Here is a 23,797-nt window from a genome sequence, read left to right as displayed (position 1 = left end):
ATTCTTCATTAGGAGATGTAAAGTTACAGAAAGCATCACCCTTGACTGCAGGCATCAACAAGGATCAGCACTGCTGAAGCCCAGAACAGAGTGGAATGGTAGAGACATGACAAAGAAATACTGATTTTTATCACATCTCAAATCATTTTAGCAAATGCAAAGCCCTGAAAAGATATCTAATTTTTGGGAAGCTACGAAAGCCAATGGAAACAACAGCGTGGTGAAAATCTACACTACTGGACATCTTGATTTTAAATCTAAACAGAATTTGCATTTTGCAAGGTTACTAATCCTGAAATTTTCAACACGATGTCCTGCTTACTCATGGGCAATAGCTTGTGTGGCCAAGGTGATGAATTTAATGAATTAGGACTCAACATCAGCAACTGCAATTAAGCTGGAGTTTGATTACTGTATGTGCACAAGACTGTAAAATCTTTGTTCTATTTATGCACATTTAATGACTAGTGCAATTCGCTGAAAAGCTCAAAGCGAGTATAGCCCTCAATAGCTCAAATAGCTCTCAGCTGTTTCTGAAGACATTGTATATCAGGTGTCCCTGACCCTGGCAGAGGGCTTGAAACTAGATGATCTTTAAGGTCCCTTCCAACCCAAATCATTTTATGACTCTGATTTGAGGCATTTCAGCAAGTTGTGGATGGACACTTCTCCAAAATTAAGCATAATGAAAATACTTGGTGGCATACACAAACTTTGTCGACACTTCCTGCTCTGATCATCTTAGGTTCCTTCTACTGAGCCAAAAAGCCCCTCTCCACCTTTCACAGTGCAAACACTTCAAGTCAAACTTCTGTTTTAATGGTTGACTTAACTAAGAATCTGACAGTAATGGTGAGAAGATAAAGACTTCAATGTAGAATAGAAAGGCCACACAAGTAATGAAGTATGCAGTACTCCAAAGTACCATTAGAAAATAAGCCCACCATTGCAGTCTCTAATTCTGAGTTAGAATTTAAGGCAATTATTCTCACATTGATGTCAAAGTTCCATTACTAATGGTATCATAGGGAATTCTGCATTAAAAAGGAGCAGTTTGACATGGCTGTTGTAGGTCTTGCACAAGCTGGAAGGCTTTAAAAAAAAAAAAAAATTAATATAAATTTTTTTTTTTTTTTTTTTTAAAATCTGCCTTCTGAGATTAAGCCATTCCTGGAGACAAAGTCTATATATGAAGATTTTTACTGTTGTTTCTGATTTGATGGTGAAACTGAGTAGCAGATACATAGTACACTGGAAGCCCAAAGCAGAAAGCTTCTAGTCCAAAGCATTATTAATGCAAGTTCAGGTTTTGTTGTTGTTAGTTTGTTTTAGATTCTGGATCAAACCTACCCAATAGTAGGTACAGCATGCAGATAAATGCAAGAGTGCCAAGGGTTTGGATTTTCTTTACAATTGCCTAAGCAAACTTAGCCAAATGCTAAATTCATATTCCACTTAGATGCTCTGTTACTTTAAGCAACATTAAGATTTATAAAAATCTGTAATGACAGTATATTTTCTAGGTGGTCATCAGCAAGCAAAAGCTACAAATTAATTCAGAGGATCTAACGAGAAATATGTGCATAAGATGACACCAGAACTGCACATCCTTCTAAAATTTAACCACGTATGGATAAATTTTACATGCACGTCCTCATTATCAAGGCATCTATTTCTCAAAACCTATGGCATGTTAGGCAAAACTAAGCTGTTAAAGAAACAGCTGAGAGTGTTTTTATTTCTCTCTACCAAAGTACTCAGAAATAATAATTTCTGTTAAAACTTTTTTTTAATTGCTTGGGAAGTTAGGACAATCAGTGGAGAAAAATAACTTGTCATAATAGTCAAGTATTAGTAGATTTCTGATTTTCTACATCTGAAACCCAAAATGATGACTTTAAGTCTATAAAGTGTTCTTGCAAAATACTCAAGTTTAGGAAGTAGTTCTGCATGTAATTTACTTTTGTAGCATGGAATAATTGAATGTATGAAATGAGATTATTGATTTCTAAGTGGTAAAGCCAAATTGAAACTTTTCCTTAAAAACCCTCCGGATTATAGAAAACTTACCATCTCTATATAGAGTTCAGTTATGAAAAAGTTTTCCAAGGCAGTTTTGAAGAGAAACTATATGGTAAATACAATTCTGAAAAGGACTACTATGATCAACAATAAGGTTATTTTTCAGGTGCTAATTGCCTTTTTAAAAACAAAACATATCCGTAGTATTAAGAAATAATGTAAATTTTCAAATGCTAATTCAGTTTGCCAAAATGCATCCACAAAACCAAGAAACACAGCTGGAAAGTATAACATGTTAGGCAGCTCTAAAAAGCATTCAAACTGCTGTGCTTTATTTGAGCTTTACTGTGAAAAAGGCAATAAACCATGGTTTTTTTACTCAGAATAATTCCTAACAAAGGTCAGCATTTTCCAAGACTACCAGGAACTATTTTTATATTCCTGTTATTCAGTTTTTGTCTAAAAGAAAGATTACATTGTTGGAAGGGGCCTGATCCAACCCCTTCCTCAGAACAGGGCTAGTTTAGGTGATGACCTAGTTTGTTCATGTTTTGAACAACCCCAAAGATGGAAACTCCACAACCCCTCCAAAACCCTCTTCCAGTGTTTAATTATTGCTACATATTAGAATTTAAGAAGGTCCTTTCTTCCCTTAAATTTTCAGTTTCAGCTTCTTGATTCTTCCAGCAACAGTTCTACTAACTCTGCGATCAAAAAGCTAGCATTCATTTTTAAGAAAAATATGCATTACAGAATTCAGTATACATTTCAAAATACTGTTCTATGTAAAGACAATTATTTTATCACTTTGAAACAATAGCAGCAGCAGTATTGATACAACTCAGTATACAGTTACCAACACCTAAGAAACTTAGAATTGCCAACAACAGCCAGTTACAGCTCCCAACAATTCCAATATGGCAAATATATTTACCTTAAAGTACTAATGAGAAATATTTATTCAATACCACAGTGAAAACTCATCAGATCTAGAATAAGAACCAATTTTGATTAAAGATCTCTTAGAAAAGTATTCTCAGAGTAATGTCTGACAAAGTCCGTATTTAAACAGACTATTTTCAGTTTGTCTTAAAAGCAAGGTAAGACACTTTTATATATAGCACACATCCAATAGCAATAGTAATGATATAATAATAAAAAATAGTTTGTTACATTTTATATATATGTTCAGATGTGATGTACTAAGTCACCATAGCTTAAGTAAATTTATCTTTACTAAACTTTCCTCTTTAAAAGTATCTGTAGGAACATTCCTCCTGGTTTTATACAAGTCTATAGAAATCTATGCCAAAAAGAAAAGCATTACAGAATTAATTCTGGGCCTCAGGATAATTTGCCATCATCTGAATATAAAACTTGAGGATTGTTTGCTTTCCTAAAGGCTTTTTAGACTACCAAACTGAGTAGCAACAAGACAACGTTTCTTTGTAAGGTCTAGAACAAACACTTAGAAATCCACATGCATAATAATGCTTATATTGAAAAAGCAAAACAAGCAGCTTTCCAACGAAGATATGAAACACTTCTGATCCTTTCAAACCATGGTCAAAGTAATTTTATATTGAATATTGATTTCAAATTAAGTGTAGTAAAAGTACAACACCACTGCAAATTTTTTTTTAAAAAGGCCAAATTCAACTGCTGCTTTAATTAAAAAATTTCACATTGAATTTGATGTCATGGCTTGCAAACAGAAGTTTTTCCGTCTTTCTACATATGCAAAAAAAAAAAAAAAAAAAAAAAAAAAAAAAATCACACATAGCAAACTGCATGTAAAGGCCTAGTACTAAATCTAGTATCTTGCCTGAAAATTTGGTAGGACTATGAGTACTGAAGGTGGTAAGGGATTTGGAAAACCCCACACATTCCATGGAGAACACTACTACCTGATGTGGGCTAGGCATTGGGAAGTGCCTACCTGCCAAAGAGAGAAAACATACTGTATTTGTAAAATGGGAATATACTCCTGTTATGAGAGAATTGGAAAGCTTAAAAATTAGCATTAAAATGAGGCTGTAACAGTATTGAAAATTTTTTCTTTAAGATTAACTTAATCTCATCACATTACAGCAGTTGTGCTACTTGGAAATGTTATTCCAAAAGGATTCACTCCTGTTTCCTAGTCTATTCTACACAGTATCTATGCCATTTTTACTGAATTTTTACTGAATATGAACTATTTAAAGCAATTACTCTTAAGCTTTCAGTAGTCACATCATTTTCTTAAGAAATCCAGAAAACAAATATAAATAAACAAATACAACTAACCAGGTTTTGTCTTTAATTGAAGTTGTCCTCTGCTGGGTCTATGAGCTCCTCCTCCAAAGACAGCAGACCACATCTTATTGTTAAGTGGATGAGCCATAATTCTATACAACTCATTGCTAGAATGTGTAGCTAGGCCATGAATGAACAGACTCAGGTATACTGCAGTTACAATTTCACAGAGTAAAACGGTGAGACCCGGCTGAGCTTCCTCACCAGCAGAATTCAAGAGATGTACTAGAGCTGTTATTCCTGTTTATAAAAAAAAAAGAAATTGGGGGGGAAAAAAGCATATATAAGTGTGTGAACATATTCCAGTTATCATGGTTATCTTGATTGGCAAACTTACATTATTTAGTACCTTCTACTGTAGAAAAATTCTACTGTTTAGAGGAAAACTCCAGAAAGTGACAAGCCGTTTATTTTCAACAGTTTATTTTAGCTTTTCAGCTTCATGTTTTGGACTAACAGTTACGGAAATACGTAGCAATTTTTCAAGGATAAGGGGAAGGAGGGAGGGAAGTCACACAAAACCAATAAAATTTGGAGATACGTCTTAAATAAAAACCTGGCAACTTTAGTTAAACTCCTTAGTACTGAACCTCTATGATACATTTGGTTACATTACTTAGATGAATCTTTCTTCCCTTCAAGTCTCAAGCTCTCTCTTTTCTCTTTAATTCTTTGAGTAGGGGGTTAGCTGTTTACTATTCTCTACTTTGAATTCAGTGCCTTACAGTATATTCAGTACATAGCATCCAAATCTTATATTTAAAATACTAATTTCTCATTGACTTTCTTGTGGTGCTTGTTTCACCAGTTCGGTTTGTAACTCCAGTATAACACTGAAAGTTGAAATGTTAAGATTTTCACTTTACAGTGATAAAAATCAACCAAAAATCATGAGCATGAACTTCAGCTAAACATTTTCTGACAAGCGTTCTTTCACTCAAGTACTAAATATCTTGTAGTGTTTTTATGCTCCCAACAATTGCTGTAGATTTTCAGACCTGGCTCTGACTGTGCTACTTTGTGCATCTAAGTGAAAACACAAATAGCAGTGGCCAAAGAACTATGTTGTGTGTCATATTCTGCCACTTGCACATAGTATTGCGGGAAGCTTTGAAAAGAAAAAAACAGTTCAAGGTGATTTCACCCGTAAGCACAACTGCTAACAATCTCTTGTCTCATTCATTGAAATTTAACTCTGCGACTAATGAAATAAGGAGCAAACAGATGACAATCTGATTTCTTTCTAAAATCTGTAGATTCAGTGACAGAATACTATGCAGAAAAAAAATCAACAGTGGAGCATCAACCACAAAGACTGCTTAAGGTCTCTAAAAGATTTTTTTCATGTGAAATGTTCTTACTGAAAAAAGAAATCCCGTAACTTGAAAGTGTGTTTCTTGGAAACACACTAAAGTTAGTAGTGTAAACTGAAACTCATATAGACATGTATTACATAGTTTACACTCCCTCTAATGTGATCAGTGTAGCTTCATTAGCACAAACTTCAGCACACATTGAGAATTACTTGAAGTAATTCTTTGTAATCAGCTGCAAACTTGAACTTTTACAGCTACTTCAGAAGAGCATAACTCATTATAAACTCCTCATTTTCAACAGTTTCAAGTTAGTTCAAAAATTGTACACATGCAACAATCATTCTGAGATGCAGCACAAACTAAGATAGTCTTTCAAGTCCTTTCCAAGTGAAATGGAGTAACAGCGAGACTCATCTGTTGCCGCCAGAGGGAGGAAGTACAGCACAGGACTCCATCCTGCTTTCTGTTTACCTGCCCTTTATGAGAGCCGCACTAGCGTTTTTTAGCAAGAGAAAGCAATCTAAGTAACTCTGACTTTGTGAATAACCAGAACTACTAGCTCACAGCTTTTGAAAAATGAAGATAAAATTTTATTGTAAGAACTTACTTTTACCATGCAGCTTTTATGAATACTACTAGAAAGTCCAGAGCATAGCTACATGCTCTTACAGCAGATCCAAACAATTTTTCCTTAAGGGTAAAGAAACAAACCAATGCTAGATACCTGGCCACTCAGCAGGTGATGTATTGGGAGTCACTGTTTCTTCTAAGCTTGCTGTTCTTAGAGAATGGCGCTGAGTTAATAGCAATGTCTGATACACTGTTCCAGTGAACTGATTTGCTTGAAATGAGCTGTGAAACAGAAAAGTGGGATGTCATATTAAAAAAAAAAAGAAAAGAAAAAAAAAGTTGTGTTTAAAACTATTTAAGTGATAGCCCTTTCTTCTAGATGTAGGCAAGTGTGAGCACTGCCTTTTGATGCACTATATATTATACCATCACTATAGTAAGACAATGTGTTGACCATTCTCTAAAAAGTACCTTTCATAGACCTTTACCTGTAGCTGTGACCATCACAAAGACATTGGTAGATGCAGGCAGAGAGTGATGCTGCTAAGGTATGCATTACGTATATCTGTAAGAAAGTTTTTATAGAACATATTACACTTGAACAGTGGTTAGTAATCACAGCCTTTCATACAGATTTGTAACAGTGGAACAAGTACTGAATATGAAAAGTGTAAGTATTTATGGCAAAACCTCATAACTTTTTCTTCAGAATTTATTTCAGATACATTAATTCACTTTGCAATGATAAGGATGGGGAAGCACTCATTCACCCCACCAACCCATAATGACAGATCAGCTCTAACAGCAATGTTATAAATTAAGAAACAGCAACATGTTAAGCCTCTACACAACAGTCATGAGTAATTATACACTAAGACAGCAGCAATGTTCTGGTTCAGAATAAAAAGGTTTAGCTTCAGAACAAAAATTACAACACAGCTTATTTTTAGAAATGAGTTTATTATATTTATTTTTCTGTCTGCTCTGAAAAGAAGCACTGACTAGGAACTGAGCAATCTCTTGAGCGTTCTCTAAGGAATCCTTAGTAAAAGCAAACATGATTTGGGACCCAACACATGGAAAAGTTCAGGAAAAATCTAACCTAACAGCTTAAGTTTGGTTTCCAGTCCAAGGCTGAATACAGAAGAAATCTTACAGAGATATAACTTTAAAAACCCAGACTATATTTGACTGTATGAACATATATACTCTTCCACAAAAAAGTCTTGAGTTTACTGCACTTTGCTGACAATTAGTTTTTATACTTTAAAACTTAGTTTTATTTAGGTTTAGGACTGAAACACAGTTTACCATTAATGTAAAAAAAAGTAATGATCACACTGTCATAAAGACAAATGTGACACTGAAAGTGTAGTAGTACAGCATGTTTCCCATAACAGATGCCATCTTGGACAAATATCCAGTCCAAAGAGAGGACAATTTAATTCAGCTTGTTGAAGCAGACGCTCAGCACCTCAAAGGAAGTAAAAATCAGTGGACATTACTTCAGCTCAAGATAACTACTACAGAAAATATTTATATTCCACAGTTTTATTACTTGTCACAGGTATGCACACCAGAAAGTTTTCATGTTGTCAGAAAAGGTTTGTTATTTTAGCAAATTTGACAGTGACAACAGCAACAAACCCAAAAAAGTAAAAGAAATACATACCTTGTTGTTCTGAGTATCTGGATGAGGTGGTGAATCAAGGTTTACTACGGTATGCAATATATCATGAGTTAAGTTACCAAGATGTAACAATGGATTAGCCACCACTGTTTTGGCACTCGCTGTGCAAGCAAATAGGAGAGGTATGGAACCTCGCTCTGGCAGAGGGCTGGAAGGTATCTGTATTGACTGCTCCTAAAAACGAGCAAAACCACATATAAAGTGATAGCACAGATTCCTAAAGGGAACAGAACATTTGAAAGACAAGAAGGGGATTTGAAACAACAAAACCCCCATAAGCTAGAGAAAACATAACATGTAAAAAGCAGTGTTATTTATACAGAACAGGTGCATACTACTGTAGGAAAACTTCAAAATAATATTAAGCACGTTCCGAAAAATCTGTAAAAAACTTAAAGCAGAGAAAACACAAACTAAGCCCCACACACACCTGCTGAGATTCTTGCAGTAGCAGAATTAATTCCATTCTGACTGATGCCAAACCTCCACCATGAGAGCCATGAAGTATACAGTAACTAAGAAACATTCTTAGGAGAGACTGGTATTTCAGGAGCCATTGTCGTGTCTTCTGAAAGTCTTCTTTCTGTAGTATATGTTTTTGCTGGTCAGTTAAGTCTTCAGTGTTTTCATGTAATGTAGCTTCCTCTGGCATCACACTAATTTCTGAGTAGGTATCTTCTACTTCAACACTATAATCACATGTCTTTTGAAGAGCTACCACTTCTCTTTCAAGCCACTGATAAAGCTGATACCTCAACTTCCCACCATCTATTTCATAACCAGTGGACAGTGTACGAAGCTCTACAGTAAGAATTTTAAGGCATGCTCTAAACTTCAGTTGTGCTGAAATTATATCTTCTGATTGACTTAGGATATCTTTGGCATCACCTACACTGAAAGATTCTGTATAGCTAGAACTTGCTTCATATAATTTTTCAGTTTTCTTCAGAGGTTTTAGCTCTTTCATTACCAGGGAAGAATCTTCACTCTCACTTCCATCACTGTCTGACTGTAGTTTTAAGGGCTCGTCTTGGAATACCACACTTGGCTGGCTCCAGTCAAAGGAAAGAGTTGAATTTGAATGTTTCCCTGATGAACAATTTGAAGAGGAACCTAGACCATTCAGCACTGGCTGTGACCAATCAACACTGGAAGACCGGTCTTTTGTTTCTAACTCTTTAACGGGAGAAGATGGTGAGAAATCTTTACTAGTATCCATTAAACTAGGGGATCTACAGAATGACTTTGACCTCATGACAACTTTGGGCATCTTTGATAACACTTCTAAGGCCAGCATAGGACAACCAGCTTTTAGATGAGCATATGCAGTGGTAAAAAACAGCCGTCTTTCACCCACGTTGATTTTGTCAGCTAATCCATTTTCTACTGTTAGGCAAATGTGTGTGGAGGATGTATCAGAAGAGCCAAAATGACGTCTCAACAAGAGAGGATGTGTTCTTAAGTAGTTATAGAAGTTAAACACTGCAGGGTTACAACTTGATGAGCCATCTCCTTCACCTGAAAAGATATTGAATCATGAGGAAAAAGATACCATTCTGTATGAAATAATCCAGCTGCAAGGTTCTGAGTTCAGAAGGCTATTAAGGTCTTAATGTTCATTCTATAATTTACTTCATTGCACCCCCCTTTCCACCTTCCTTTGTACCTTTATCATTTAAGTATCTTGGGAGGGAGGACACTGCCAAACCTAATCACTACTAAAAAAAGAAACTTGAGTGGGAGAGCACATAAAACCATTAGAACAGCTGCATTTATTTTCCTTGCATTCAGGCCAGCCAGATCTACTGCAGTCAAACAAGACCACACTCTTGTTCAGCTTAGATTTCTCAAGTCCCCACCACTAAATAACAATACAATATTACATCTTACTACGGACTTTTACTTTAAAAAGTTTTCTTTACAAATTTTGGATTAGTATTTACTTTGTCTACCTCTTAACAAAAATGAAATTTATAATAAAACTAGGCAATCCATAACATTTATACATATTGTTATCAGTATTACGTACAAATAAATTATACAGCAATTCATCACCTAAACAGTTTGTTTTCATGTCCAAAACCTCAAGACTAAAAACCCTAAAAATATACAAGCATCAGCATAGGATCATTCACACAGCCTCCTGAGTCTTAGCCAAGTCAAGCCTCTGAGATTAGCCAAGACATGATAGCCTTACTGTCCCATCTTTTGGGAGTGATAGCACAAGTAACTACAAATAATAGGAAAAGGTATATGAAAGAGAACCTTTAAAGTAAGAAAATGCAGCAAACCACCACAAATAAACCACTGAACTGATTAAAGAAGTAACATTTAAAAATTATTTTACACGGGAGGATGTGACCAAGATGGAAACAACCGAGCATTATGTCCCTTGTTTGCTCAAAAGTATCCTGAGTCATCCAGCTTCTACTGAAATCAGATTTTAAAATTAATTACACAGCTCTGGGGATTTAAGTCTTCATTTATCACCATAAAATTTCTCTCAGTAGCCGGGAATGAAAACTAGCTAGCCAGGGCTAGCATGCTAACTACTAGGGACTCGAAACATTTAACTTCCTTGAGAACATTAAGTAATATCACAACTGATTCTGAGAAGGCCTATAAAGTGAACAGGGAAAAAAACCACTTTAGGAGATTTACATGCTATTTCAGGCATCACATGGACCTCTTTGTATGACAGCAAATATCAAAAATCTTTTCAATGGCAGTTTATCATTGTGGTCAACAATTCCTTCCAATGACTAAAAGCTACAAAACACCATTTCTTCTATACTTTGCTATGTAACTGTACAATCAGAAATTTTTCCCTAAGTTATGATGGAGTCAAATTAGCTACTTTGTGTCTTCATCTTGAAGTTGCTGCTGGAAAAACAGCTGCATCACTTCAGAGCCATTCTCATTATCCTGATACTCACTTCCTTAAAGGATAAATTCACTATACATTCATTGGATACAGGATTACAACACAGTCACCACATTTACTACAAAAGCCACATACACTGTCGTAGCAAGCTATTTAGTAGCAACGGCGAGGAACTGTGCAGTACTTGGCCTTCTTCAGACTACACTTTAAGAAACTACTACTTAAATGAACAAATAGTTAAAGCCAACCTAACGTATTCTTACCTCCTTCATCTTCAACAGAATGTTTAATTAAAGTCTCAAGAGCCTTGCTATAATCTTCCAAAATCCAGTAAGCCATACTTCGCAGAAAAGGGTCACAGTGCATGTTTCCTAAGCTCTCTTTTCCAGGACACATACTTCCCAGAATTCTCTTCTGTAGTACAGATTTGTAAGTACTAGATACTTCAAACTCGGATTCATAAAGTCTTGATATTACAAGAGCCAACTGAATGTCATTCAGTTTTTCAAGGCAGACCTAATTGAAAATAAATATATTCACAAGAACAAACATTACAATTTCTCCTCTGGCATTTAAAATGATCACAAGACAGGAAGTGACAAAAAACTGTTCAGACTGAGATAAGTGGGTCTATTAATTCCATAAAAAATTAGCAGGAACTATGCAGAATAGCTGTAGCTAACTGTTATATATAAATTCTGATTTGCAATTTCTTCAATTTAAGTCTGACATGACAATAGATCTTTGAAATTAATTGGCATCAATAAATCATCATCAGCATGCATACGAAACCTCTAACCTCTTGAAGCTGGATGCTTTTGTTACAAAGCTTTACAGAACAAATCCTTCGTTAGCAAAGAGATTAGTTTCCTCCAATTTTTTCTGTTCAAACAGATCCAGAAAACAATTCTGGTTTGTGAAGGGATTCTAGAAGCCCACCCGTATTACTGCCAACAAGCCTTCATTTTCAGATCTGTTATCTTTCTAATGAGAAACTGTGTTGTCTTCATATATGGCAGGTAGACAAACTGAAAGCAAGTTAATGGTAGGTAGGCCTCTTATTATTACAGGGAAATTAAGCATGGGACTTTTTAGCATCACCAATATGAGAGCTAAAATAGAAAACATACAGACCAAGGATTTCTATTTGTCGTTAATTTGGGGGTGTGGGGGAGGGAAGGGAGGAGCAGGGAGGGAAAGAGCACAAAACCTGCAGAATCTTCAGGGGTCATACTAGAGCAAAAAAAAGTCACATTCAATATATTTGTAAGCTTGGGACAATTTAGCAGTCTTAAACATTAAAAAGTTAATTAGTTTATTACCTCCACTGCATCTTTTAAGTGTCCTGCCAACAAGAAAAATGCTGCAGAATGTTCAAAACGCTGTTTGCCTAGCAAAGAAAAAGCATTCTTCAATGCTGCTTTACGCCATCTATCCTCAGTAAAGTTGTTTCCAAAAAACTGTGTCATTTTAGTGTCTTTTTGGGACCTGCACATTGAACATAATTGATAAAAATATTATACATTTTCCTAGATGCATTATGGTTTTCATTTCCTCAAAAGTAAAGCAGAATTAAGCGGTCATTGAAATTACAATATATTTGAGACTAAAACTTGAAGCATCTATTTTTAGGAACAGCAACTAAATCACCTCAGTAAATACAGGAAGCTTAAAAACTACTAATTCTAGGTAGTGACTAATTAAGAAATTGAATCTCAGCTTTCAATGGTAATATTTATACTTCTTTTGGACCACCATCACTTTTAACTTTTTTCCCTGAAATTATACCAGACAGTATGAAATTTTATGTAAAAGCTTGTGTGTTCCCCTACCTGTATAGTCCCCAGATCACAGCCTTCTTTTTCATTGCAAGGTAAAAAATGGCCGCATCAAGTGGATCATTGTTTCGCTGAAAGGCTGCTTTAGCCACCTGTGAAGACAATTCAACAGCAAAAAAAAATCAACCAAATTTGAAATTAATCTAAAATGGAATTCTTAGTGCTTCTGGTATCCCATGTCCTGTAGTGCTTGGAAGTTCTCTTCAATCTAGGAGCCCTCCTCTAACTAGAAGCCTGACATAAAGACCCGTGAAAATACCACAGCTGAAACTCTTTGTTTTGATATCACTTAGCTAATGCTTTTCCAGTTTTAGAAGCTTTTTGGTAGATCAAACAGGAATTCCTACATCTGAATTCATAAAAAAAAATTATTATTTGCTTTGGTAATCAAAGCACAGATGGAGTCTATCAACAGAAGAAAAGTTGTTTACCAAGCCCTACGAGGAGCGACTGAGAGAGTTGGAGTTGTTTAGCCTGGAGAAAAGGAGACTTAGAGGTGACCTTATCACTCTCTACAACCTCCTGAAAGGAGGTTGTAGACAGGTGGGGGTTGGTCTCTTTTATCAGGCAACAACTGATAGAACGAGAGGACACAGTCTCAAACTGCGCCAAGGAAGGTACAGGTTGGATATTAGGAAGAAATTTTTCACAGAAAGAATAATAAAATATTGGAACGGTCTGCCCAGGGTGGTGGTGGAGTCTCCATCCCTGGATGTGTTTAAAAAGAGATTGGATGTGATACTTGGTGATATGGTTTAGTCGAGGTATAAGGCATGGGTTGGACTCGATGATCTTGAAGGTCCCTTCCAACCTGGTAATTCTGATTCTGATTCAGATTACTTTTGGAGGTTGGAAAGGAAAAAGGGGTAAGTGGCAGAAAGAATAGTCCAAGACCCATGTAAGGTAACTTTAAATGCAGGCCCAGAATACTTGGATTTTTTTAAATGCAAGGCAGGTAAGTTTCACAAAGGGATGATTAATTGCTGAAGATTGAAATATAAAAGTAGAGACAGGCATTTTACCACTTTGTGCCTTGTAGTCAAAGTATCCTGTGCATGTCATTTTCTAGCTCAACACACTTGGATTTTCCAAGAGCTTAAAACAAGTGATAATGAGGTTAGGCTTAAGTGATAATTAAAATACATTAAAAAAAAAAAAAAAAAGAAGCCAAACCAACAGATAGTTTTGTTACTGTGAAAATGCATCAATTTGCAAGACAGATGTCCAATATCTTAGTTGACCCCACTTCTGATAGGTTTCTAAGGAGATCCTTTTACCAAATTTTGCTATAAAAACAACTATATGCTCAATCTGTATCTTGAACATCCACAATAAGCACTGTACACTGCCACCTTCAAAATGGAATATCTAAAAGGCTATAGTATACTTCACACTATAATTTGAAACCTAAAAACTAAAAAAAGTTACATAGGAAAGTTCGTAACTACATGTACAACAAAATACAGCACAAAATATTCAAAACCACAGAACGTACCTAAAAATTTAAACCCACACAAATAGAAGGTAAATGCCAGAGGACAGCTGTTTAAAAAACATTTGGCAATTTTGTTTCAGAATGCTATGTTTACCTTTTCTATGCATTTCCGCAGGCTATGGATATTCCGAACCCACCATCCTATACCCATAGCTCTGAGTTCTGACCATGCTGGATCTCCTTTCTGCACTGCAGGCAGCATGCTCAGTAGCTCTTCTTCTGCTACTGAATGAAACGCCCAGGCAAAATGACTAGTAGATAAGCCTACATAATAAGCCATTAAAAAAAGAGATTCACTAATAAAATAATGGAGAATATAAAGTCAGTGGGGTGGGAAAGGGAGACGAGAAGAAGGTTGAAATGCTTGTTTTAGATTTAAGTGCATTGCTGCTAAGACAACAGAAATTTAAGAATATTTTTAAGCACTGTATACCACATATTAAAAAAAGCTCATAAAACATTTTTTCACCTGCAAACTCTCTGTGGAAGTTGTCAAAGAACAGAATTATTGACTGAAGCTCAAAATATACTTATAGGGGGCTACATTAAAATTAGCCATAATACAAAGTGCAACATACCGATTAAACTTTTCAGAGTTTTGAAAGGTAGATTCACTATTTTGACTCTTTTGACTTGGATTAGAAAATGCAAAGTTTCAGATGATCAAAACAGAAAACAGTTTTGAGGCCAGAGATACAAAATAAAATGAAGGAAAAAAAATAACATGAGAAAGATGGCAGTTACTAAGCAGCAGCATAGCTGGCTAAGGGTAATTGCAACTGTGGTGACAGTCAGGAGATGTTTCTTTATACAGAAGCACACTCAACTGCGTTTCCGCAGATGCCTTAGAAGTATTTCTTACTCCTGACAATTCCTGAGTATCTCAACTAAAAGTATTTCATCAGAGAGTTAATTCAGCAGTACTCTGTTGTGGCAGGCAAATTCCAATCTCTGACACAGCTAAGGGCTGATGTGCCATGAGACTGGAAGTGCAATCAACTTTCATGATGACCAGTGAAAGGGTAAAGAAGCAATTACAGCTAGTCCTTTAGATTTGATTTGACCTAATCAAATCCATCTCATTCTGATGTCTGCAATATAAGGTTGGAACTACTTAAAACTGCATCATATAATACTACTTGAAATAGATCCATGGATAATTCCAGTATGCATGTAAAAAGACATTTAAAATCTGGCAGACTGTCAGATTTTTTTTTTTTTTTCCTCCAAATATGTACTAAAAACCTAAATAAATAGGTACTCTATTTTCTACTACATTATTCCTGAAGACTGTTATTAGAACAACATGGTACTAGAAATACAGAACAGTTCTATATTTCTCTTGGGGAAACAGAAATTAAAACTAAAAAACTGTTACGGAGGAAAAAAAAAAAGTTTCAAAGTTCCAAGACCTTTACATAAAATAAAATAGACATTTTCTGCTTTGTCATATATTCATATTGAACAAAAACCAACAAAATAACTCACTAAGGCATGTCAACAGCACAGCAATGATACGTACCATATGTACATCTATGTCACTAAGATTCACCTCATTTAAGAAAATACATCAGTTACCTTGGTGAAGCAGTTGAGCTCGATGTACAGGAGGAAGTGCAGTTGTTAGGAATGTGTGAAGCCGAACAGCCAATACAAATTTTAAACCACATTCATCAAGAGTTTCTCCACCTGGAATTAAGAATCTTCGTAAGTACTTTAGAGAAACTACTAGGAGTAGCTATTGGGTGTCTTAAAAGAAGAAATACTTCACAATTCTTTGACTACTATTGCTTTAAATTCATAAATATAATAGCTTAATTAGTAATTTTTCCCTTCAAGGAATGGGAAAGAAGAAAATGTCAAAGTTTTGAAGTTATTTGTTCTTAATGCACAAAACATAAAAAGTGTTATCATATAAACAAATCCATAAATTTATTTCTCTACATAGTGCAACAAATATTGGCTATTAAGAAGTTGCCTCTTCAAAAGTGAATTAGAAATATTTATGGATTGATGGACTAACACTGGTATTAATACTTAGCAATGAAAAATTTGATTTCATGAAAAAGTCTTGAAACTTTATTTAAACAGTAAATACTGTGACGGCACAGTAAATACAGGCTAAACTAAGAAACAAAGCAATGACATGCTTTCATAAGCCACAAAACCATTCCAAAACAGTAAAAACTCCACAAAAAGGTTGTGAAGCACAGTAAGACATTTAACTTGGAAGAGACAGCTTACCCTGATTTCTGTCTCTGCTTTCTCCAATTTCAGTACTGGTAGTAGCAATTGTATCTGCCAAGGCCATCAATGACATTTGCTCCATTCTAGTCAGACCTGGCAAGCTTGAATGAAGCAAGTGACGAGAAAGAACTTGGGCATGCTCTGGTCCGAAGTAAGTTGGACTATACTGAGAAAGATCGATGACTTTTGGCTTCGAACTGTCTTCATCTGCATCAAATATAACTAGTTCATCTGTACTTATAGCAGTATTTTGAAAGAGATCTTCATAATTGTCACTGGGCTTATCTTTTTTATTTTGATTATTAGACTTCTCAGAACAGGAATGAGATGAATCCTCATCTGCAGCAAGCAGAGCATACAAAGGCAATGGTGGAACAGAGTCTATTTCAATATAGTCTGTAGTCTCAGTTTTGCTGAATGTTTTGGGATCTCTTGCAGTACTTCCACTAGCACTGATGGTCAGGGATCTGAGCCTCTTATCATGATTAGGTTCAGATTCATTTATAGCAACAACTTCTCCAGCAATGCACTTTACCAGATGGGACAGAATGGCTTTTGCTCTACGTACTTTACCAAGATCCATGAGTTCCAACAGTTGATATGGATGGTACTGAGGTAAAGTGGGAGATAATGCATGAGCTGCTTCAAAAAGACCAGAATCTTCCATTTCCGTAGAAAGACCATAGGCAGATCTTTTCCCACTAAGTTTCTGTGCAAGGCTGGTCATAGATCTGGTCAATGTTCGTTTTGGTGGATGCAGACCTGAGATGGCTGACAGGCTTTGTTTCATTAAGCCAGTTATAGATGGCATACTTCCACTGTAGGAATCTGTACTAACTAGCTCCTGCTTGGAAGGAGATTGCCACTGGGAGTAAACATGCATTTCACAATCCATTCCAACTACAAGAATGCCATCACGCACCCAAGACAAGGAGACTGGAAAAGGAGGCGAACCCTCTACAGATGAAACCAAGTCGACAGAGCGCAGCAGAACAAACCCAGAAAGAGCTGTAGCCTTCATACTGCCACTATGTGAGAATGCTACAATCTCCTTGCCATTTTGCTCTTGCATTCTCCCAGACAGCTGACCAAACATGTAAAGTTTGGATCCAATTCCCACTGTTAGAATATGTGAACCATCTTCCCTAGACATCCAATCTAAGTGTACCAAGTGCTTAGTGCTGAGACTAATATTCCCACCATGAGACAGAGAAACATCTTGCTGGTTATATGCCACTAAATTACCATCAATACTAACACCAGAGTCTAACATGGTGCCTATCTCATCTAAATGAAGAGTCTGTTCTAGAACCCAGGAAGAACCCCCTGTAGATTCACATTCAAAAATACTAACATGCATTATAAAATCTTGAGAAAGATTACTATTTTTAGATGTTACCTGCTTGTATGCTACTGCTAATCTGTTCGTGTGTGCACAGCTAACTTCGGTTGGCCTTCCTGGAACATTAATAGCACTACTACTAAGAAGTCCATCCTCAATCAGCAATGGCCACTCTTCCCATACATAAGTGACATCACTTTGTCCACTACACTCTGGCATGGAAGAAGCTGATGATTCAGTAGTAACCCTGCATCTCCAGAATCGAACTTTTCCATCAGAGCATGAAGTAGCCAGCAGATACGGTGCACGACAAACAGGGTATATGGAAGAAGAACTCAGATGTCCTAAAATTAAATAAAATACACCTTTACTGGGAGAAATAATAAAAAGTAAGCAAAAAAGTAAAGATGTCTTTATTCAGTTACTTTATTATTCTGAAACAAAAAAATACTACTGCTTCCTCAAAAAGGTTGTTTCCAGGGAACAAAGTGAACTGTGAAAAAATACTATGAAACCTTTACCCTTTACTATTTCATGCTCTAGAAAGGAGTCAAATCATATGATTTAAACCTCTATAAACTCTCCCAAACAAACAAACATTTCTTATTCAGAAATCTGAAAATCTTTATAAAATACTTTTTGGATTACTGGTGGTAGCCTTATAATTAAATCATGCATCCTACAAAAAATTTCATGAGTGGCTGCAAAATCAAATTTGTGGTTATATAATTCCTTTTATTATAAGAATCTGGAATTAAACAAACATTATACCTTAAATAAGAGCTTTATTTTAGTATTAGTTCCAGTATCAAGATTTAAAGTCAGAGGAGCAAGTTTTAGCAAGCCTTTTGGATCCACATATAGGCATTTTAATTTGAACAACAAATATCAAACTGACTATTACTTTGTTTCTATTTTAAGCCCAAAGTCAGAAAGGCAAGAATTCCTTATTTTATTCCTAAGAACATAAAAAAGCCAGACAAATAAAGAAACAGAACATTACAAACCTGCTGATGGCTTTACACTTATTATCTCTACTCCTTCTGGCAAATTCAACTTTTGACTATATACCATTTCAGAAGACAGTGAGAGCCAGCTGGTGCTCTGAAGGTTTGCTCTACAGGCCTGATACTTTTGAGTGAAAGGTGATTGGATCTTCTCTAGATCTGGTGAAGAATACACTTCTGTTTGTGTTGCCGATCCAGCTGTAGTTGAATCAATCTTTTCATCTAAAAAAAGTTTGCATTTTTAATTTTAAAAAGTCAGATTTAAAAAGAAATGATTGCAAGCCTCAGATTAAATACTTCCAAAATTCTAGAATGGCTGAGAAGTTATAACTTTTAACTCCTCAGACTTAAACCAATCAAACGACAAGCAGAAACACCAAAACTGACAACAAAAGTGTTGTAAGTATGGTAATCCACTGAAATTAATGCTCATGAAGCGCAAAATACCTGCCACCTGAGAAGATTAAATGAAGACCTCGAAGTATTACCTTACAAACTAGAGAGAAGTATTTTTCAGTAGTTTTGTTCATATTGCTTAAAATGCAGTATCTCAGATTACATGATACAAATGCTTTATTACTTTAATAAAATTCAGCACTTGAAGTACAAATTCTGTGGATTTGGAACAAGAAAACTGCCAATAGGTTGGCTGAAAAGACTTATCAGTAATGTCCTCATAGTACAAGTAGATCAGAAAAATTGGATCTTTCATCTTCTCACCAACTTACAAAGTAATTGCAGTAATACTGTTGCTTCAGTTATTTCAAGTAAGACAAATACCAATTTGGTTTTCATGTAGAAACATGCATTGTAACAGATTCCTCTGGTAAGTAGTGAACACCTGATTTATGTTTGCTTAAAATATTTAATATTAACAAAAAACTAGTGAAGTGTATCTTAGATTAGTTAAAAGGGTCTATAATTCTGGAAGTACTTTCGTAGTCTGAAAAAGAACCAGCAGAGCTCAGAACTTCAAAACTGTTCTTAACTGCAATTGTATCTCTGATGTTTAAGTACTTCAGACTATGGACAAATTTAGAACTTCTGTATAAAGTCAAAAACTGCACAAAAAAAGTTTTGAGAAGCAAACAGTCTGAACTGTTAGGCTGTATTAAAACCAGATAAATATATTTGCCCTTAGAATGCACAAAAAATAACAAGCTTTGGGCTAAGGCTGAACTCAAAAAACTTCAGCATTCTGAAGATTAAGAAGTAATCAAGAAAGAACAGGTAGTGATGAAAGTTAGTAATCAAAGAATTGCAGCTGCTTTTTAAAAAGCTGAAATACAATTCAGAATACGCCAAATAGCAGATACATTCAAGAGATAGTGACATTTTTTATTTTTTATTTTTTTTAAGGAAACTATAGGAAACAGGGCTTACCTACTGAGACAGGAATTGACTTCAGATGTAAATGCCACATATGTAGCAATGAACAGTTTTGCGTATACTCCACTACTATTAAGTAGAATTTTTCAGAGAATCCATTCTGCTGGTTTCCTGATGAAATACAAAACAGAAAGATCTTAAGAGATCGCTCACCAGAAAGCAGAACTAAATTTTGCTGGCTAGCAAATAATCACATTAAGCTACTGCAACCTATTAATGAAATGCAATGGTCTGACTATATTCAATTGTGGTTTACTAGTCTTCTCAGTATTTTATCACAAGCAATAACCTCTATAGGTACACATATGAAAAATTGCCAGTCTTATCTTTTAGAGAGTAGTACATATTTGTTTGAAGTTTAAAGTTAAATCCCAGATTGTACTCTCAGCTCTACATCTTTGTTTTTCACATGCTCATCTCTTTCAGTTTCTTACTGAAACAGTTTCTTCAACTGTAACAGTTAAGATGGGGAGTTAGAGGACTAGCTTTTAAGGTGTAAGTATACAAGTTACATCTACAGAAGAAATGCCACTTCAACAGTTAGAAAAGTCACAGCCTGGTCTAATGGATAGGCTTAATTGATCATAACCCAGTAAGCTCAACTACGTTGTCTGGAATGCACAGGAAGTACCATGCCTCTTTCCTAATTGATTATTTGCTATAGCTTCGCCCCAGGAAAAGGTGACATGAACTGTAATATTAGTAGGAGCCCATTTCTGGAGAGTGCACCCAGCCGTTCTCCTTCCCTAGCACAAAATAAACCCATTAAGACCAAGAAGGAATAGTTAGTTTAGTGACCATCTACATAAAACATGATCAAGAATAAGCTGGATTTTCCCTCTGGGTTTGACATTGGGTTGCTTATAGTACTACAGAAAAACGTAAGTGAATTTGTTCCTTTTTTTAAAATAACATGAGCTAACTACTTACATGTTTTAAAGAAGAAAGAGCAAGAGGTTTTAAAACTTAAGATCTTTGAAGTACTAAAAAATGCTTTCAAATTAGAATGTATGCAAAGATGCTTGAAGTTTACTGTTTTTTAAAGGGTCCATTTAGCCCTATTTCTTACACAGCAGCAACCCATGCAGACATTTAGAACACATACAGATGAATACAGTAGCCCTTTTCTAAGGCCAAACCGCTTCAATATTTTTCTTAAAGTCCTTTCTGTATCTCATACTCAAGATGCAAACGTACAACAAATTTATGCTGCAGAGTAACACTTCTTTTTGTTCTCTATTTGATCCTATTTTTCAACAACCCATTTATGGTTTTGACTTCTACTAAGAGTTGAGTTGACATTTGCATAGATTATTGCCATTACTCCAAATCATTCAGAATTTACTTCTATGAATATACAGTGCAGGCAGTATTTCACTAGGTGTCTCCCTTCTAACAAAAATTGTGTACCAAGTTATTATGCAACATTCTGACACTGTTGCACAAATCTGCTTGTTTTATTTAGCATTCCTTTCACTATTACAGATGACTTGGCATCACAAACTTTATTCCAACCAATTTTTTCACATTATTTCATTGGAACAGAACAAAACAAAATGGAGATGCCCATATACTACCATCCCTGACACTCTCCATCAAGGAAAACTGTAATTTATTCCACAGCAATTCAGACCTGCCCATCCACACACTATTCACAGATTGTATTTTATAGTTATGTTTTGAAGCATTTTATTATACCACACAAGGCCTGAAGAGCTGTATTTAGCTGATATAAAGAATGAACATCTATTATGAAAGAACGCAATAAGCTTTTCTATGTCATACCCTACAACTACAGGATCTACATTTAAAACCCCTTCCCCCGCCTGTAAGAAAAGTATCAGCAGTGGAATGTCTAATACAGCACACGATGGGTGTTTCACGACTTAAGCTACTTAATCTAAAATTTGGTTGCACATTACTCAAAGGAAGTGAAACACCCACGAGTTTCACTAGACCAGATTTTCTCCTTTAGTATATAAAGAACTCAGAGTATTTGACCTTAAAAGGCTGAAAGCTATATAGCAAGTTCTTTTTCCTTTGTGGGATTAAAAAAAAAAAAATAATACTACTTTGTCTTCAGTGTTCCAAGAAAAAGATTTCTTTACCAGAGTCTGATGAATTGGTCTTCTTTTCAGGTATTTCCTTCTCCTGGTTACTTAAGATGAAGTCTTCTTGAAAAACATGGAATAACTGTGTTTTCCTGCCATGCTAAGAAAATTAAAACATACACAAGGAGTGAACATCATGGAGTATACTAAATAGAGCTGTCTAAAATGGAAACTTTTAGCTTGGTAATTTGAACATATCAATGGAAGATTTCTCAAGAAAATGCACCATCATTACTCCCATTCTTTTCATTTACAGGTACTATGAAACCAAAAGCAAGAATATGTTAGTATCAATTTTTAAATACCTCATCTTTTCCTGATTAAGGGTTACAGGTATAGTCTTTATTATTAATACCTTTCAACCAGGCCAATTATGGTATAAAATCAGCACAGAAAAAGATCTTACTAGCTCTGTGATGGCATCCAGTTCAATGATACATCCTGGGCGAGCTGTAGATTGCTGACTTACGATGTTAAAAACTTCACCAACATATTTCTGTCCAAAAAGAGTCAGGGAGTGGTCTTGTTAACTCAGTTTTGTGAATTTCTGTGGCACAGCATGCTAGGTAGGTGCAACATCATTAAAAACATTAACTAAAGCATTAAATACACACTGTTTGCAATCTATCAGGGACACAGGTAAATCCCCAATTTTATCAAGAGCCACATTTGGTTTCAGTGGCTGAAAGGTGACGAGAACATCTGGAAAGACTAGCATTCAGCAGTTGTCCTTTCCTCAAACTGCTTTGTCCTCTTAACTTTTCCTTAGAATGGACATGCAAACACAGTTTGTTGCACACTGCAAGTATTTCAGAGGTATTTATCATATCTGTTTTTACAAGCAGAAATAACCCACCACAATCCATGAAATGCTTAGCAGCCAGTTTAGTCAATTACCAACAAGTCTGAAAGTAGTGCTACTAAATAAGGTTCCAACCTCCAAAAACTTGAGACAGCTTTTCACTAACCGAAATTTCTGGATTGGAGAGCTCACACAAAAGTTTCTTAGCATCTATTACAGCTTGATATAATCTCAAATGCTGTCCATCGCTAGCCACAAAGCAGGCACTTGGAGAATTACAGTACGCACCTGAAAAACAGGAATTCAAAAAGTGCTCAAATATTCAAACACCAACTTACCTTTTTTTTTGTAAAAGGCAATTTTGGTATTATGAAAGAAAACAACGTAGCATAAGAAAAATTCTCTCTTGAATTCTCTCTTGTTAATTTCTGTTCAGTACCAAGAACTACAAAGTTTACTGCTACATTCAGCAACCAAACTGAAGTATATGAAAGGAAAATAAGAATCCCCTCTGCAAACCAGAGCAAAATCTACCTCAGCTTTTAAGTGTTCAACACGCTCTGAAGTATGCCCCAGCATCTAAGAATTTTACTGCATTAGCTCCTAAAACATCAACTACATAAAAGAAGGCAGAACACCACAGCAATTCTTCATACAGGAATAAACAATCTCCAAGTATCAGCTGCTTGGAAATTTGTGAAATAAAAGGATCGTGCTTTACATTTTTCCAATATATTCAAATATATCTACATTATCTATTTAATAGCATTATAAGCTTATATTACT

General features: G+C 35.5%; 1 protein-coding gene across 9 annotated transcripts in view; it reads right to left on the bottom strand.

Annotated features, from left to right (window-relative positions):
• Positions 1-23,797, bottom strand: part of DMXL1 (Dmx like 1) — a 77,557-nt gene that overhangs the window by 25,041 nt on the left and 28,719 nt on the right. For 8 of the 9 annotated variants that reach the window (XM_080637786.1, XM_080637787.1, XM_080637791.1 and 5 more), the window contains 16 exons: positions 23,178-23,299; positions 22,616-22,705; positions 22,207-22,309; positions 20,093-20,209; positions 18,710-18,931; positions 16,358-18,046; positions 15,692-15,802; positions 14,208-14,377; positions 12,613-12,710; positions 12,103-12,268; positions 11,044-11,296; positions 8,327-9,414; positions 7,879-8,070; positions 6,695-6,771; positions 6,361-6,488; positions 4,312-4,560 (listed from right to left, as the gene is read on the bottom strand). In XM_080637786.1, coding sequence (XP_080493912.1) covers positions 4,312-4,560; positions 6,361-6,488; positions 6,695-6,771; positions 7,879-8,070; positions 8,327-9,414; positions 11,044-11,296; positions 12,103-12,268; positions 12,613-12,710; positions 14,208-14,377; positions 15,692-15,802; positions 16,358-18,046; positions 18,710-18,931; positions 20,093-20,209; positions 22,207-22,309; positions 22,616-22,705; positions 23,178-23,299 — 4,875 coding nt within the window. Of the gene's footprint in view, positions 1-3,847; positions 3,962-4,311; positions 4,561-6,360; positions 6,489-6,694; positions 6,772-7,878; positions 8,071-8,326; positions 9,415-11,043; positions 11,297-12,102; positions 12,269-12,612; positions 12,711-14,207; positions 14,378-15,691; positions 15,803-16,357; positions 18,047-18,709; positions 18,932-20,092; positions 20,210-22,206; positions 22,310-22,615; positions 22,706-23,177; positions 23,300-23,797 lie in introns of all 9 variants that reach the window. The other variant, XM_080637794.1, reaches the window with a different exon arrangement.

This window comes from Psittacula echo (assembly GCF_963264785.1).
Source record: "Psittacula echo genome assembly, chromosome: Z".
Taxonomy (NCBI): domain Eukaryota; kingdom Metazoa; phylum Chordata; class Aves; order Psittaciformes; family Psittacidae; genus Psittacula; species Psittacula echo.
This window is presented reverse-complemented; position numbering and strand designations above follow the sequence as displayed.